At 55.9% G+C, this 16,624-nt stretch overlaps 4 protein-coding genes across 4 annotated transcripts; 3 read left to right on the top strand and 1 right to left on the bottom strand.

The window, feature by feature from the left end:
* Positions 1-564: 564 nt before the first annotated feature.
* On the top strand, positions 565-2,135 carry GCG54_00004567 (Chitinase 1; the record flags this gene model as incomplete). Its single annotated transcript, XM_045404615.1, has 3 exons — positions 565-911; positions 962-1,060; positions 1,115-2,135. The coding sequence occupies 3 exons, from the start codon at positions 565-567 to the stop codon at positions 2,133-2,135; spliced, it is 1,467 nt and encodes a 488-aa protein (XP_045262558.1).
* Positions 2,136-6,836: 4,701 nt separating this feature from the next.
* GCG54_00004568 (Equisetin cluster transcription factor eqxF) lies at positions 6,837-9,576 on the top strand (the record flags this gene model as incomplete). Its single annotated transcript, XM_045404616.1, has 4 exons — positions 6,837-6,961; positions 7,101-8,142; positions 8,195-9,382; positions 9,436-9,576. 4 exons carry the CDS (start codon positions 6,837-6,839, stop codon positions 9,574-9,576), a joined length of 2,496 nt encoding a protein of 831 aa, XP_045262559.1.
* Positions 9,577-11,398: 1,822 nt separating this feature from the next.
* GCG54_00004569 (Alpha-amylase 2) lies at positions 11,399-13,174 on the top strand (the record flags this gene model as incomplete). Its single annotated transcript, XM_045404617.1, has 2 exons — positions 11,399-11,682; positions 11,815-13,174. The coding sequence occupies 2 exons, from the start codon at positions 11,399-11,401 to the stop codon at positions 13,172-13,174; spliced, it is 1,644 nt and encodes a 547-aa protein (XP_045262560.1).
* A 726-nt stretch (positions 13,175-13,900) lies between these two features.
* GCG54_00004570 (uncharacterized protein) lies at positions 13,901-14,560 on the bottom strand (the record flags this gene model as incomplete). Its single annotated transcript, XM_045404618.1, has 1 exon — positions 13,901-14,560. One exon carries the CDS (start codon positions 14,558-14,560, stop codon positions 13,901-13,903), a length of 660 nt encoding a protein of 219 aa, XP_045262561.1.
* Between the last annotated feature and the right edge of the window lie 2,064 nt (positions 14,561-16,624).

The following is a 16,624-nucleotide window of genomic DNA, read 5'->3' on the forward strand; positions in this document are numbered from 1 at the left end:
ACCTTGAAATTGTCCCAACGAACACAGTACCACCTTGGAGAACACTACTCTTTAGTTTGGACGATGTTCATTCTGGGAACAATATTGAAAAAGCCCGATCTGACTCAGTTCTAGTGAACAGCAGAAGGCATCCCTGAAAATGCTGGTTTATCTTTCTGACCAAGGCCAGGTAGTTCTGGATGTCACAAACCTTGAGAAGCCCCAAGATGCCGAGGCGTTGCAGTCTAGAACGATGTCTTGGGCCGGGCTACCTGAGAGTATTAATGGCTTGCATATTACCGCGTGGATCTCTGAACACTTTGCTTGAGAGAATCGCTGAGCCAGAACAGGCCTCGCCATTCCTTGGCAGGCCGCAGGTTCATACGGGGGGCTGGTGAAGAGTGCCTCTTACGAGGCACATTCCTCACGATGAAGAGTCTCGTCTCACCCGTCACCAACCCCCAGGGGCTCAAGAGCCTCATCGCAATAAGTCTATATCTTTTCTCTGCAGCTTCGGTTCTCTCCCTTCTTCTTTTCTTTTTTGTCTTGTCATCACCAGCTTGTTTCAGACACTGATCTGCCACCATGATCAAAACGAGTCTTGTCTTGCCTCTCCTCCTCAGCATCGTGGGCGCTGTGCCCATGATGAACAGCTCGCCTTCCCAGGCCGGCTGTAGCAATCCAGATACCGTGACAGTGTCCACAGTGGTCACTAGAACAACACAGCGTGGCGGAAATGCCTCGAGTCCACCGACAGTCCCATCCAACAGGCCGGTATCCTCAAGTCCGCCGACGGCGCCCTCAAACCCGACGCCGGTAGCTTCCTCGCCAGCATCAAACACAGGAAGCTCTAGTCCGCCAGCAAGCGGCGGTAGCGGTGGAGGAACATCACCAGCGTCAGGCTTCAGAAATGTTTTGTACTTCACAAACTGGTACGTCACCCGTCACTGCTACTCTTTGACTCCCAAGCTGACCAGTTCAGGGGCATCTACGGCGCCAACTACCAACCATCAGATTTGCCTGCCGACAAGGTCACCCATCTCCTCTACTCCTTCGCCGACATTTCCTCGGACGGTACAGTGTTAGTTCCAACATCATGCCACATAACCCCCGTGACTAGACTAACAAGCCCCAGCATCTCATCCGACCCCTATTCAGACACGCAGAAGCTCTACCCCGGCGACACCAGCACCACGGGAAACGCCAACGGCTGCGTCGGCCAAATCTACGCCCTCAAGAAGAAGAATCGCAAGCTGAAAGTCGTCCTCTCCATCGGCGGCTGGACCTGGTCCCCCAAGTTCGTCCCCGTCGCCGCCACCGCCGCCGGCCGCCAGACCTTCGCCTCCTCCGCCGTCAAGCTCATGGCCGACTGGGGCTTCGACGGCATTGACATCGACTGGGAGTATCCATCATCCTCCACCGAGGCAGCTAACTTCGTCGCCTTACTCAAGGCCTGCCGGGAGGCCCTCGACGCCTACGCCGCCAAGAGCGCGCCCGGCTACCACTTCGTCCTCACCGTCGCCTGCCCCGCGGGGCCCTCGCACTACCAGCAGATGGACCTCCGCGGCATGGACGCCTACGTCGACGCCTGGCATCTCATGGCCTACGACTACGCCGGCTCATGGGACACCACGACGGGCCACCAGGCCAACGTCTACTTCAACCCGTTCACCCCGCTCGCCACCAAGTTCAGCACCGAGGTCGCCCTGACGTACTACCTCGCCCAGGGCATCCGCTCCAGCAAGATCGTCCTCGGCATGCCCCTTTACGGCCGCTCGTTCCTCAACACCGACGGCATCGGCCTGCCCTACAGCGGTGTCGGCGCGGGCTCCATCGAGAAGGGCGTCTGGCACTACAACGCCCTCCCGCGCGCGGGCGCCAAGGAGATATTTGACGAGAAGGTTGGCGCGCTGTACAGCTACGACTCGAGCTCGCGGGAGCTCGTGTCTTACGACAACGTGCAGAGCGCCAACTACAAGACGGATTACATGAAGAGCAAAAGCCTCGGCGGCGCCGTCTTCTGGGAGGCGGCGGGTGATAAGAAGGGGGATGGAAGCCTCGTCGCCGCCGTCGCTGGACGGATGGGCTCGCTGGACTCGACGCAGAACTTGCTGAGTTATCCCGGGAGTCAGTATGCCAACATCAGGGGCGCTTGATCGTTCTCAGAGGCGCTCTTATCGTGGAAGTTTTTCTTGGTCTTCTCTCCCTTTTCTCTGGCATTAGAGGCGTTGTTGCATACTGGGCTGGTTGCGTTTGGTTTTATCTTCCCCTTGAGTTTGTCAAAGTTGGGCAATAATGAATTACGAGAATGAGGCACGAGTAGATGACGAGCTACATAGACTGAAGTTATGAATTCATGAAACTGTTGAGCCAGTCTCACCTTATTGTTCCTCGTGACCAAACAACTCTCAGGTATATGGTGATGGCTCAATACCAGAGAATTTGGTGGGCATGTTGCGGAGCGCAGCTTGTAAAAGCAGCAAAAGCCGAAGAACTCATACCACTGGCCATATGAAAGAGACTTCAAGGGACAGTACGAGGTGAATAACAAGATTCCAAATAGCCGCTGGCTACTTCACTCAAGAGATAATGTCAACGCTGATTCGCCCTGTGCGTTTCTGATCCTTCACTAAGGATGCCAAGGGTGCATAGACTGATAGGATTCAGGTTCAAACAACTCATCTGTAATCACAGCTGGTGGTGCATGCCCTAGCTTTGTTCTTCGCAAGACTGTCAAAAATGTTCGGCGAGAACTGCTCTTATCGGGACCGAGCTGGGATATCGAGGTTTGTTACATGAGACTTGGTATCTAGTCCAGTGATTCGTGTTTCTGGGAAGAGAATCAACCTGAGCGGATCAGTAGACTTCATGGTGAATCGTATGGCGTGCTGTCCAAGCGTGAAATCATGTCCTGTTGCCGAGACTGGATTCTGGCTTGACTTTTCCTATTAGTTGAGCACTTTGGTGAACGGCTGTTGTGAGATTACAACTGCCACAGAACACCTCGAGGCACGCTCATGCGAACGCACAAACAGCACATGTCAGTACGGCCGTTGCAACTAGCGGAACTTTTGTAATGCGGTGCTGCGGGCGCACGTCAATCGACACTTGGAGCGGAGGTTTTCCGAACGTTCAGGTCAAGCTTTTCATGTTGTCGGGCGAGGGCCTCTATTTGAGGACTGCCGAGAGCTGTGCTTCACACTGAGGAACGCCTAGGAGGCGCGTGGACAAGGCCCGGGGAATTGGCTCTGCGATTCGGTAAGACCCGAGCACTTTACAAGCCTAGCGCTGACAGAAGGGACAGAATTCGCTGGCTTTGGTGCCGGTAGCGTGGTTTGCCAGGGGACTAGGTGCACCTTGGGGTTGGTCGCCAGTCGGAGGGTCGTCCACCATCCGCGACGGAGCGTGGGAGATCCTCTTTGAGGATACAAGGGAGCAGTTGGAGAGGTCCGAATAGACTTCTGGGATCTGTTCAACGACTGGGTAAGCGTCGTCCAACCGGAGGTTGAGGGAAGAATCCATGTCGGAAAGACCCGTTCGACCCGGTGGACTGTGGTGGCGGGAGGGCTTCCCCATGGGACAGGGAGAAGCGCCGGTGGCGAGGATTCAGACAGACAGACCACTTTCCAGAGTGAAGTGTGCGTGACACCGCAGCTTTGGCGGGAGCACGATGATGTCGTTGCTGGTAGCTTTGAAATGCATCGCCAGACGGGGTTCAGGTGTTCGGGGTTTGTGCTTACAAATGCAGTGAACTTAGAGACAGAGCTCAACTTCGGCTTACGAGGTTCGTTTCGGCGGTATGGAATAGTTCAGTACAGCGGTTCAATAGGTAATCCCAGACTGACTGCGATACCTGTGATGATAGTTTTGCCTAGGCTGCCGTGTCATCCACAGGTGAGTCATACGGAGAGCGACCGAAAGAAGTTGCATGAAAGTATGGCACCCTTGTCGGAAGAGAGACGGGGTGATTGGTGCGACGGAGCCACCGAGTTGATCGGCATAGAGGAGTTGGTTCTCTTGACGGTTCTAAGCGCGCCCGTTTGATTGTGTAACAAGTGCAAGCGACGTGTAGTTGTAGTCTCGGTCAGCAACTGACATGATGTTGCTGCAGTCATGTTTGGTGCATGTTGAAGCTGCGAGTTGAACGTGGGTGGTGTTAGTGGTGGACGTGGGTGGTGGTGGCAGAGGGAGTTGGAGTTGGAGTGCGGCTGCTGTGGGTGAAACTGGGCGCTGATTGGAGCACTGAGGAAGTAATTCATCAAATGGGGCAGGATTTGGCTGCGGTTCCCCTTGCCCTTCAGTTGCTGCACCTGCCACCGTATCCCGTACGTCGGGAGGGAACGACGACGCACCGGCCTGCGGGTGCTCTTACCGGGGCGCTAGGCCTTGCGGGGATCTGTCGTCCTTTCACACTCCAGAGCCCCTGCCAACAATGCCATGCCATGCCTCCTCGTGCTGGATGGCTAGCACCAGATTGTTTGACTTTGAGCCCTCCAAGCCACCCCGCTTTCGTCATCGCTTTGGTGCCTCTGATACCGCCGAATATTGCCCTGAATGGGCGGACTGGAACTGCGACTTAGGAAGACACTGAGTCGCGTCACCATCTCGACTAACATTTTAGACCTTGCGATAACGAATGAAAGAGAGAGAGAGAGAGAGAGAGCCGCGTCTAATGATTCTTCCAGAATCCCCTCATGAAATCCGCGTGGGGCGCAAATGACCACAGAAGGCCCTTTTGTGTCTCGATGGCCCTGGGGTGCGTGCCGTGCGTGTAAGTGGAAGGATTCAGAATCGACATTGCACCGGCACGCAAATACGGCGGCAACAACCACCTGGCACCCACACGGCCGCCACCACCAGCATATATGCAGGGTGCTGCGAGCCTCTTCATCCTGTCTTGCCGGCTGCCTGGGCTCGTCCGATATCCCATGACTCTACGGTCTCCCCTCTGGAATCTCTAACACGGGCGACGTCAAATCGAAGAGAAAACTGATCTTGATATTGGACTGACAGATGATCCACTCTTAACTCCATTAAGTCCGTCGCAGGTCCAGACAAGGCTCAATAGCCGCTAGAATTCAGGGTTCATGGCCAAGTTGCCGTGGGTGGGCTGTCCAAAAACGAGGGGCTCTAGCTGGGAATGCCCCGGGGCCGAGCAAAGCATGGGGCGGCTCGCTGCCCGTGTGCTGTGTCCCGTCAAGTCGATCCGCAGTATTTGCGAGTCTGTATTTATGCCGGTATTCGTAGGTACGGACGGATACAGGGCCACGATCCCCCACCATTGGATCACCAACAGCGTCGCACTCTAGCGTCCTTTTCTATCATAGTAGCGTAGCCAGCGCAGGCACCAGCCGACGGCGCGTTGCTGCGTAAGACGGGCGGCCTACCAAGAGCCTAAAGCACTGGTCGTATCGACGCAGATCAGCACCTTGAATCCCCTCTTGGAACCGGATGAGCAGTCTGTAGATGAGCAAAGTGGCGGTACCTCAAACTGCTCTGCTTCTGTAGAAAGAACTTCCGCCCGCCTCAGCAACCCCCCTTACGTACCTCCTTGGGCCCTTACGGCGCAGCGAACCGGACCCCCCCTGTCACCCATCGCTGATCAGATGCTTCCACTTGCTGATGCTTGTATCCGATGATTCTATCGAATCTTTTCGTCTGCGGAGCGATAGCAGAGCAACTTCACCTCTTCCCCTCCATACCTCACCATACCATTCCTCACCTCTCGCCTCCGCCCTCGTCCTTTGCCTCCCGAGACGTCTCTCTCTGCGCTGCACGTCTTCACTCGTCTTACGGCACCTCCGACAGCGTTGAGTAATCCGTGGCTTGGTCGCTCTGCGTTTCCATTCACTTCCTTCGCGCCTAATCTAACATTGGCAAAGGCGAAAAAAAGTACCACCACCAGACCCGTCGGTGAGTTGTGACTTCTATGCTTGGGCGTCTCCGGTTGTCGACCAATGCGATCCTTCCATTCCCTAAACCACCAAAAGCTGACGGCGCCTTCCAGTTTATCGTAACCTTACGAGACCTCGACCTCCGCTACACACTCCCCGCCCTGATTGCATTGCGCTATTGCTTCTGCTTCCCGACACTTGCCACAGACGTCTGCGGAAACCTGCGGGAAATCGTCTCTGCGCCTGTTCTTCTTTGCGCCCGCTCCGAGTTGGCCAAAGAGATCCCTCCCTGCGACCCTACTCCACACCCTTCGCAGCGCGGAATACATCCGGTTGCCCTTCTTCTACTGCTACGCAGTCTCGAGGAGTCGCTCTGAGTCCACATCTGCCAGAGCCCATCGCGACCCTGTGCGCTCTCATATTGGCGCATCGAACCGCTTCTGTGTCAGCAGCCAAATCTGGAAGCAAGGCTGCGCCATATTTGCTCATATTGAGAGGCGAATACTCAACAAGCGGCAGCAGGCTTCCAAGCAAGACGGCCGCCGCTCATCACGATTATAGGCCCGTCTTTCGTCATACTACTTGAGACAGTGGGGTCTGACAGCCGGAACGCTTCTGTTATACGCGCCTTGCCCTCCCGCCTGCCCCCCTCGAAGCTCACGGCATCTGCACGACCGCTCCTACAGGCCTAGGCTGCCGAAGGTCTAGCCACTGTGAACGTTTCAGTGGCTATCTTCGTCCCCTACTTTCGGAAATCTGACGGCAACCAAGTCAGTCGTTGGCCAGGAACACTTTGTATAAGGATCGACGCCGGCCGCTTGCACTATTCTGAGGCATTGTGCTTCACACACGTGTGCTAGCTGGACGGCACTTTCTGTCCACATACACACAATCTTCATCCGTGGATATCGCAATCCAGTCGCGTTTTACTCGCTGCTTTGATCCACGGACTGCGTAATCATCATGACTCCCACACCGCCGTCTACGACGCCCTCCTCGGGATCGGGTCGCTCACCCGAGGAGCAGTTTCGAGTTGTGAGGAAGAGGAATAGGGTACCTCTCTCCTGCTACCCTTGTAGGACTAGAAAGTAAGCCTCGAGCCTCGTTTCAAGAGTTTCTTGTTCACTTTGGCTAACTTGTATCGTAGACTGTAGGAATTATCGCGAGTTCATTCCGTCGTGCAGTGTTAACCCGTCGTAGGAAGTGTGACAGAAGTCACCCATGCAGTAACTGCGTGAAGCGTGAGGGCGCCGATACGGCTTCATGTTCTTACGCAACTCCTGCCACTCGCAAGAAGAACCAAAGTCAAGGCGCTTCAAGCCCTGATGACATGCAGAACCGTATTGACCGCTTAGAAGGCCTAGTATTGTCTTTGATGCATGGAGGCGCCTCTATTGATCCCGCAACCGCAGCCGCTGCCGCCGCCGCAACTAGCAGCTCAAACAGTAAGTCGACCACGGAAAGCACCCCTGCGTCGCAAAAGATCGACCACGACGAAGAAGCGATGCGCGACGACGACGACGAGGGCGACGACAGTGATCCAGACGGCGGGTTGGCGACATCGTTGGGAGTATTGAAGGTCGACTCGGACAAGGGCAAGTCCATGTACATTGGCCAAGAGCACTGGCATACAATACTGGCCGACATATCGGAAGTGAAGACGTACTTCACCAACCATAAGAAGGAGTTGGAAAAGAGCTACGAGAAGGTGATGATGTCAAAACCAGCCAGCGCCAGGGAAGGACCGACGTTTTTGCTGGGAGCCGCGCCCGCAAGCGAGGTCGAGCTGCGTGCAGAGTTACCGCCCAAGTCGGCAGTTCTCACGCTGTGCTCAAGATACTTCAATTCGATGGATAATGCGGTGAATATTATTCATTCTCCGACATTTCAGCAGCAACTTCGAGCGCACTGGCAAGATCCATCGAAGACGCCCATCATGTGGCTTGGTCTTTTGTACTCGATTCTGTGTTTGGCAATGCTCAGTTATCACAAAGTAGGAGACGAGCCGCCAGAGTGGAAGGGGAGGACGTTGGATTTAGCGTCCGAGTACCGCCTTCGTACGGTGCAATGCTTGATTGCCGCCGATTATACGAAGCCGGTTGAATATACTGTAGAGACCATGCTTCTCTACGTCTTTGGGGAATACTCATCCCGGTGGGATGCCGATCTGGGGCTCTGGTTGATCGTATCGCTGCTCACCAGGGTCGCCTTTCGGATGGGCTACCACCGCGATGCAAAATGGTTCCCCTCTTTAACACCATTTCAAGCTGTATGTTCTGTCCTAAAGATCCTTATTTGAACCCAGCTAACTCGAACGTCAGGAAATGCGGCGACGAACATGGGCTCTAGTAAGAATGGCAGATGTTGTTTTCTCGCACCAAGTTTCCCTGCCTTCCATGATATACGGCCATGACTGCGACACGCAAATGCCAAACAACATCTTTGACGAGGAGTTCGGGCCCGAAACCAAGGTTTTGCCCCCATCGCGACCCAAGACGGAACCGACTCCGATTGCGTACATGATTGCCAAGTCCAAGCTCTGCATCGAGATGGGCGACATTTTGCAGGCGACCAACCGTGTGGGAAGGCAAGTTCCGTACGACGAGATTCTGCGGTTTGACGCCCGCCTACGGCAGATCGACCAGGAGCTTCCGCCGCATCTGAAGGTGGCACCGTTGGAAGGCTCACACGACCCGGTGACTCTGATCATCGCAAGGTACAACATCAACGTCCTGTACCTCAAGATCATCTGCCTCCTGCACAAGAAGTATGTTCCTCGGGCCAGACAGAACCCACGATATGCCTACTCCCGCAGAAGTGCGGTGGAGGCCGCTTTGGAAACTTTGCGGCATCTGGTCACGCTTGACCGAGAATCACAAGCGAACGGCAGACTTCGTTCACTGAGGTGGTTTGTCAATTCGATTGCCACCAAGGACTTTTTGCTCTCTGCCATGTTGGTTGCTCTCGACCTCCATTTCGACCGCGTAGCAGAAACGAGCAACGACCGAAGAGCATCCGAATCAGCCATGTTCTGGACACCGGAGCAGAGAATGGAAATGCTCAGCAACCTTGAGATTACCAAGGGGATCTGGCAGGGGCTGGCGGATACTTCAATGGAGGCTTTCAAGGCCACGAAGGTTCTCGACATCATGTTGGAGAAGATCAAGAACCCCAACCCCGGGGCGGATGGGGCGGACGCCATGAAGGGCGAACAGTTCTCGAGCTTCGACAGCAGCCCCGAGATGCAGACGGAGCACAATGCTGCCATGACCCTCGGCATGCTTTCTGGAGGTATGACACCCAACACGGCAGCTGCCATTGAGAGCACCATGCAGGCCCAGAACACGTTTGGTGGAATGGATTTTGGCGTGGCGCTGCCGATGACAGGCACGGGAATGACGCCGAATTATTCCGGAGGAGGGGATTTCGGCATGAATGGCGTGGGATCTCCGCTCTCAATGTTCACGAACCTTGAAGCAGGCGGAGATTTCCCCGCCAACTTTGACTGGGTAAGCCTCGATCCCCGCACCGGACATCCTTTCACATGCTAACCAAATACCAGAATGCGTTCGAGTCGTTCACGCAGAACGCCAACTGGGGAACCGACGCTGGTTTCCAACAGATTTATCCCGGACAGTCGTCTCCTGAAACGGACGGCACCGGTATGCCGTTCAACGGCGGTAACGCGAACATGGCGGGATGAGGGGTCGCTTCTGATGATGCACCTAGGAGGCAATTGACGACACTATGAAGAGCTGGCGGAATGCGGTAATCTGCAGCGATTGGGCCATCTTGGTCGGATAAAAGGTGGAAGGCGGAGACTCCGCCTTGGAGATGGTTTAGAAAGGACACAAAGGTCGGCTGGCCTTCTCTACGCTACTGAAATGAATACCCTGCTCTCTTTTAAACTCCCAGCACATGCAGGTGTGCACAATGTGAAAGTGAACGGCCCGATGGCATGAAGCAGTGTGACGCCTCCCGGGATGTGTGTTGATGTCGCATCGGACGAACCACGTGGGCGTGGTTGGCCGAAGGGACGGGATGACAGGTCGAAAGCGGCATGGAGACGACAGTCTCCGGCGTGCCATTCGGCGTCGATGCCGGCCGTAATGCGCAGGAATCGGTCCGTCCCCTGGGCCGTGGTGGTGGGTAGATGGACGGCGACCTGGGCGGCGGCCCTGACAGTGACAGCTGCTCCGGATGATGGGGACACATGGTCACTGAAGAAGCGATGCGGGGATGGATGATGATTCTGGTTGCGCGTGCCGTGGGGGTGAAGCCTGCAAGGAACGGCCAAAACCTGCTGCGTTGGGGAGCCTTTGGACCTCGTGTTACTGGCCCATGCCCACTTGACGTCGAGTCAGGCGGGCCCTTTGCGCATTTTAGGGCGCAATCTTGGGATATCTCAACTCCGCTGGGCACTCCGCCCTTTTTTTTTGGGCAGGAAGAGAGTTTGCGTTAAGTCGGCATCCCACCGCTTGGCAACTGCAAGCTTTATTCCCCCCTCGGCCTCACGGAGTCTTGGTTTTGCTTGTTTCTTCTTCAGTCCATCATTCCGATGCAAAGCAGTTGAACATGCACCGTCATCCAGACTTGCGACAAACACATGCACCGCTTGGCGACTCTTGAAGTTGCGGTGCACACCTTCTCGGCCTCACCCCTGGAGCGGTGAGGGATGGGACACCCCCGCTGATAGGGCCGATCGACCAGGCCGAACCCCAGTTAATACGACCCTCCTTACGCTGCTGAAGAAAAAATAAAAACACGGATGGGGGGTCTCTTGCCCGTCGGCCCGTGATTTGGAAGGTCACCGAAAGAAGGCGCAGTTGCTCAGTGCGTCTGTCTATCCCACGGGCAGAAGCAAATCCAGGAGAAGACACAGAAAGCTTTTCAACATTTATACATATTAAATGCAAAGTGCCAGTCGACGCGGGTTCCTGGACATTGCGGAGATCGCCCCTGCCTTGACCGATCAAATCAAACCTTGATTAACTACCACGACTCGCCCCGGTCTCTCCAACCGTTGGAAAACTCCCTCTTGGGACCTCGACTTACCCAAATCACTCGACCTCATCTCATATACTTTTCCTCCGCGCCCTAAGCTCCCGGACATCTGCGGACGACAGAGAAACCAACCCATCGGACTCTCTGCGTCTCCTGGGGATCCTTGCCCTGTCACCTGCAGGAACGCACCTTTTACGAAACCGATGGGATGATCAGGAATCCAACTCCTTAATCTGTATTCAAAGTGTCCAAAGAGCTATCCACACCAAAACTCTATCTGACTCTCACGTCGTTGCTATTCCCGCTATGAGCGAGGGAGAAGGGGATATATAAGCCAAGCTCTGTACGACGTCACGATTCCCACGATCCCCTTTCACGAGACGACGTTTCTGTACACACTCTTTTCTTGTTGTTTGGTTTTTTGTTTCTTTTTTTGAAGTTTGAAGTCACTCTTTTTCTACCTTCTTTTTGAACATCAGTCACTCTCTAAGCGAGGCAACTCGGCAACATCAGTAACGGCGATGAGGCTCCTCTCGGCACCGGCCTTGGCGGCCGCCGTGGCTACCGGCGCATCGGCCCTGAGCGCCGCGGAATGGCGGACTCAGACGATATACCAGGTGGTTACGGACCGATTTGCCCGGACCGACGGCTCGACGACGCACCCGTGTGTTGACTCGGAGCAGACGTACTGCGGCGGCACGTGGCAGGGTATCATTCAGCAGCTCGACTACATCCAGGAGCTCGGTGCGACGGCAGTGTGGATTTCGCCTTTTGTCAAGAACATTGACGGCAAATCCGCTGACGGGTGAGTCTTGTTCTTCCCAGTTTATGAAGTCTGAAGCGCATCACGAGACGATGATTCTCCGTGAGAGAATTCATGCATGAGACGGGTTGCAGAGGACGGCTGGAATGAGAACTTGGTTAACAATTCCAACAGCGAATCGTACCATGGATACTGGACCAAGGATATCTGGAATGTCAATCCTTCCTTTGGTACCCCTGAGGACCTGAGGGCCCTGTCTGATGCGGTCCACGCTCGTGGCATGTACCTCATGGCCGACGTCGTCACCAACCACATGGCCTGGATTGGTAAGATGAACAACGTCGACTACTCCACGTTCAGCCCCTTCAACAACGCCTCCGCCTACCACACGCCCCCCTGCTGGATCAACTACGACAACCAGACCTCTGTCGAGAGGTGCTGGCAGGGAAGTGATGCCGTCCCCTTGCCCGACCTTCGCACCGAGGATGGCATCGTCCGCCAGGTCTTCAACAACTGGATCAAGCGCATGGTCAGCCAGTACGGCTTCGACGGCCTCCGCCTGGACAGCGCCAAGCACGTTGAGAAGTCGTTCTGGCCCGGCTTCGAGACCGCCGCCGGCGTCTTCTCGATCGGCGAGGTGTTCCACGGCGACCCCAAGTACGTCGCGCCGTACCAGGACTACATGGGCGGGGTGATGAACTACCCCGCCTACTACTGGATCACGCAGGCCTTCCAGTCGACGACGGGCAGCATCTGGAACCTGCGCGACGGCATCAAGACGCTCGGCTCTACGGCGCGCGACCTCACGCTCTACGGCAGCTTCCTCGAGAACCACGACCAGGCGCGCTTCCTCCACTCCACCGCCGACCTGGCCCTGCTCAAGAACGCCCTCACCTTCACGCTCCTCATGGACGGCATCCCCGTCATCTACCAGGGGCTCGAGCAGGGCTACAAGGGCGGCGAGACGCCCTACAATCGCGAGGCGCTCTGGCTGTCGGGCTACACCACCCAGACGGAGCAGTACCAGTGGATCAAGAAGCTCATCGGCCTGCGCTCGACCATGTCGGCCCAGGACGGCGGCTACCTCTTCTACAAGGCGCTGCCCATCTACACCGACAGCCATATCATCGCGATGCGCAAGGGCTTCGACGACGCCCAGGTCGTCAGTGTGTACGCCAATGTCGGCGGCAACAGCACCTTCGGCGTGGCCCTGGGCCAGGCGGAGACGGGGTTCCGTCCGTGCAAGCTCATCATGGAGATCACCAAGTGCAAGCCGTTCGTGACGGACTCGAGCGGCGTGCTCCAGGCACGCAGCGGCACCGGAGAGCCGCTCGTGTTCGTCCCGGCCGAGCGGGTCATGGGGACGGGTATCTGTCCTGGCGGCATAGGCAAGCCACCTCCTCCTCCTCCTTCGCGTGCCCGTCGCAGCACCAGCAGTGAATCCCCGTCCGCGACGGCCACGATCGCTTTTGAGAGGACTGATTATAACTTAGATTACATAGGACGTTTTAATAACATGACTTCATCCTGCTGAGGCGACCCCACCTACGCACCGTGACAACAACTCCGACGAACGGCGATAAGTCGACGACATTCCTTTTACTGTGCGAACACAGTGCCAACAACACCGTGACGAACATCTATCGCCCACGATTCACCGATCCATCGATCCATCGAACACCAACGTGAACAAACAAGCAGTGGCAAATAACCAAACAGCAAACGTGTGAACAAACAAAAACGTCCTCAACATCGAACAAAACAAACATTTCCTCGTCTATCCTAGTAATTAGTGCTTTTTTCGTACATGAACTTTTGGCATCGGTACTCACTCCAGCAACCCGCCGTGTACATATGGGACGGGAGGAAAAAGGGTATCAGCCCGCGGATTCGGTAGCTCTTTCGATTCTCTTACTGGGTACTCGAGGTGGGGCGAAGATGCTCCCCGGACGACTTACACTGTGACGGCGGCATCACTTATACCCACCCACCCCTTCGAAGCCTCACCTCGAGTGCGCATATTCTGTGTTAGTCCTTTTACTTTCATCAAACATACGCTGCAATTACACATAATATCTCAAAAATACTTTAGCAATTTGATGCAAATTCATGAGTTTTGGTGTGTGATATCTCTGTGTTGATTGAACAATTGTGAAAAATGTCATATTCCTCGTGAGCCCCCCATTCGAATTATGCGAACTAAAAATGCTATGTACAAGAATCTTTGAAGACGTTACCGATCAAAGGGAGCCTGCCCCTTCTATGCCAGGCCAAACGCAGCCTTGGCCCGCGTCCAGTACGCGACGCGGTCCTCCGTGCCCGAGGTGCCGATGCACTCCATGTACAGCGTGAACCCGCGTACAGTCCCCTCGGCGAGCTCGTCGCGCGTGCTCTGGTCGCAGTACGTCGTGAGGTACCACGCCGCGGAGCCCCAGGCGTACTCGTCGGGCATCACGAGCGCGAGCACCTCGTTCTTCTTGTCGTCCGACAGCGTGCTGCCGTCCGCGTCCGCGGAGCCGGCGATCGCGGTGGCCTTGTCCTTGAGCTCGGGGATGGAGAGCGCGTACAGCAGGTTGTACTTTGGCATCTGCAGGTTGCGGGTGCCCTGGCCGGGGCGGCCGGGGGCGGGGTAGTGGTTGCGGTTGTACTTGAAGTCGCCTGTCTCGAAGGCCATGAGGGAGAGCAGGGCGGCGATCTCACCCGGGCGGTAGACGGCGTACTTCTGCATGGCGGCGGGGACGAACTGCGCGGCGTGCTCGGCGGTGGCGCACTCGTCCGGAAAGGCGGCGCCGTCGCAGGTGGAGGAGGTGGGCGCGACGGCGAGTAGGATGGCCGTGGCGTTGTTGTTGCGGACGGCAACGGGCGAGGCGAGGGCCAGGCCGGCGAGGAGGGTGAGCGGGAGGAACTTTGCGAGGACCATCTTGAAGGTTTTGGTTTTTGGTGAACTCGGATGAGGTAAAAGGTTTAGGATGAGCAGAATGCTTGTTTCTTATGGTTGTCCCGGTGGTGCAGGGTGGTTGAGGTTGACTGAGGTGTGACGTAGGGTTCGTGATAGGTTTCGTGAGATGAGAGAACGAGCGGGTGGCGTTGTGGTTTTTGTACAATGTTGAAGACAGGACAACGAGGGACAAAAAGGCTATTGTCCCGGAGGAAACAAACAGAGAACGAACGGCGGTGGCTCAAGTGAGTGACACAGTCAGACCAGGAAAAAGGCGAAGCAAGGCGAAGGAGAGGAAAGCGCAGTTCCGCAGGGAGGGTGCGAGTGCGAAGAGGAGGGTGTTTGTGTCTTTTTTTTCACTTCGTTATTACCCCAGTATAAGAGCGACAAGCCTTTTTAGTACGGACACTGGGCAGCAGCAACAGCCGCACCCCTGAGCACAGCAGCATCTGAGTATCGGTAGGGGTTAGTTCGGGGGTTTCCCTTTGGCTAGGACTGTTCGTAAATGAGCGGTAGTAAGGCTGGTCATGCGGGATGCCAGTCAGTGCCCTTGATCGCTCCTCCCGTCGTCTTGAAAATCCTCCTCTTCCTCCTCCTCCGTCACCCATCCGCTCTCTCCGCGCGCTTAAGCCAGTGGAATTGCACCCTGATTTCCCCACCATGGAGTGACCTTGCACGACGGAACTCCCTTGGGATGGTTTCCTTTTTGGAGAAATGCTTGAAGCTAGACCCTGGCCAGTGGCCAACCAGCAGAAAGGGGGGGAAGAAACTCAACTTTGGACCACAGATCGTCGGCGAGGCCTGGGCGAGGTGGCCGTGGTGAAACGAAACAGGGGCCAAGCACTTGCGCTGCGTTGGGAGCGCATCTCCCGGTCTCTGTCAAAAAGATGCAGCTGCATGCCATCGATTGGCTGAGCGTTGCGGCTGACGGTGCGGAGGCTTCTTTACAACCCCCGGCTCGCGGAGGGTGGCTGCGGTAGTTTAGAGGGGCAGGCGAGTGCCGTTGGTGCCGGGAGGGAGCAGACGAATGCCAAAGGCTGGCTGGGAGGCAACGTCTCTGCAGAAAAAGGGGAATGTCTGTCTCCGTTGTTTGGTCTCCTGCGTTTGACTACATGGTAGTGCGTATGGACGTCGCGTGGGCATTCGTGGGATCAGACGGGGCGAAAAGCAGGTTGCCGTGATGGTCTCGCCATGTTGAAACATCCGGCCGGTTTTCCTCGTTGGCGAGGGAAAGGAAGCAAGCCAGTGAGAGCAAAAAAGGTTGATGGGCTGTCATCCTGTCTCTCCCCCGAGTCTTTCCACCCTACCCGCGCCGTCCGAGTTGAGCCAGGGGCATAACCTGGCCAAAAAGGCCCGTGGCTTGGGCGGGCTCGTGTGGTGTTGCAGATAGACAGAGCTCGCAGATGATGATCCGTCTTGGTTCATGCGAGTTGGTGGCCAAGCACAACCTTGAACCACCACCACCAAGACGGGCAGCCCTAGGACTGGGGGCCTTTGGAGACGACAGGCCTGGGAGGGGCGCTGCAACCTGCCTTGTCTGCTATTCCTTTTGGACCTTAATTCGGATTGCACCGCCTGGGATTGGGTTAATTTTGGAGGGGCATGACAAAGACGGAGTGGAGATAATAAGGATCATGATTGCGAGACAAAAAGGCTGATTTGAGGATGATTCTTTGAAGACGATGGCTGCTGAGTGAGACCCAGCAACGGCTGGCTGGCTTGTCGAAGGATTGCCAAAGTCCGATGAACTGCCCCCTGCTGGAAGATGCTCAAAGCCCCTTCCCTGCCTGCAAAGCCACCACCGCAAATTACATAAGCCGGGGCGCCTGCTCGACTGAGGCGTTGGTCTGCTGCAGCCTGGATCGACCAATGAACTGCGGCCCGCACTAACGGCCCCAGGATCGGTTCCTGCGCCGCTAGACTCACCCGACGCGACAAGTGCAGCAACCTTCAAATCGCGACCACCACATCAGCATTCAGCTCTCATCAATTGCGCAGCATCGATACCATCTCCGATACCGAATAAAATTCATCGCTAACCGAAAA

This window comes from Colletotrichum gloeosporioides (assembly GCF_011800055.1).
Source record: "Colletotrichum gloeosporioides strain Lc1 chromosome Unknown consensus_54, whole genome shotgun sequence".
NCBI lineage: Eukaryota > Fungi > Ascomycota > Sordariomycetes > Glomerellales > Glomerellaceae > Colletotrichum > Colletotrichum gloeosporioides.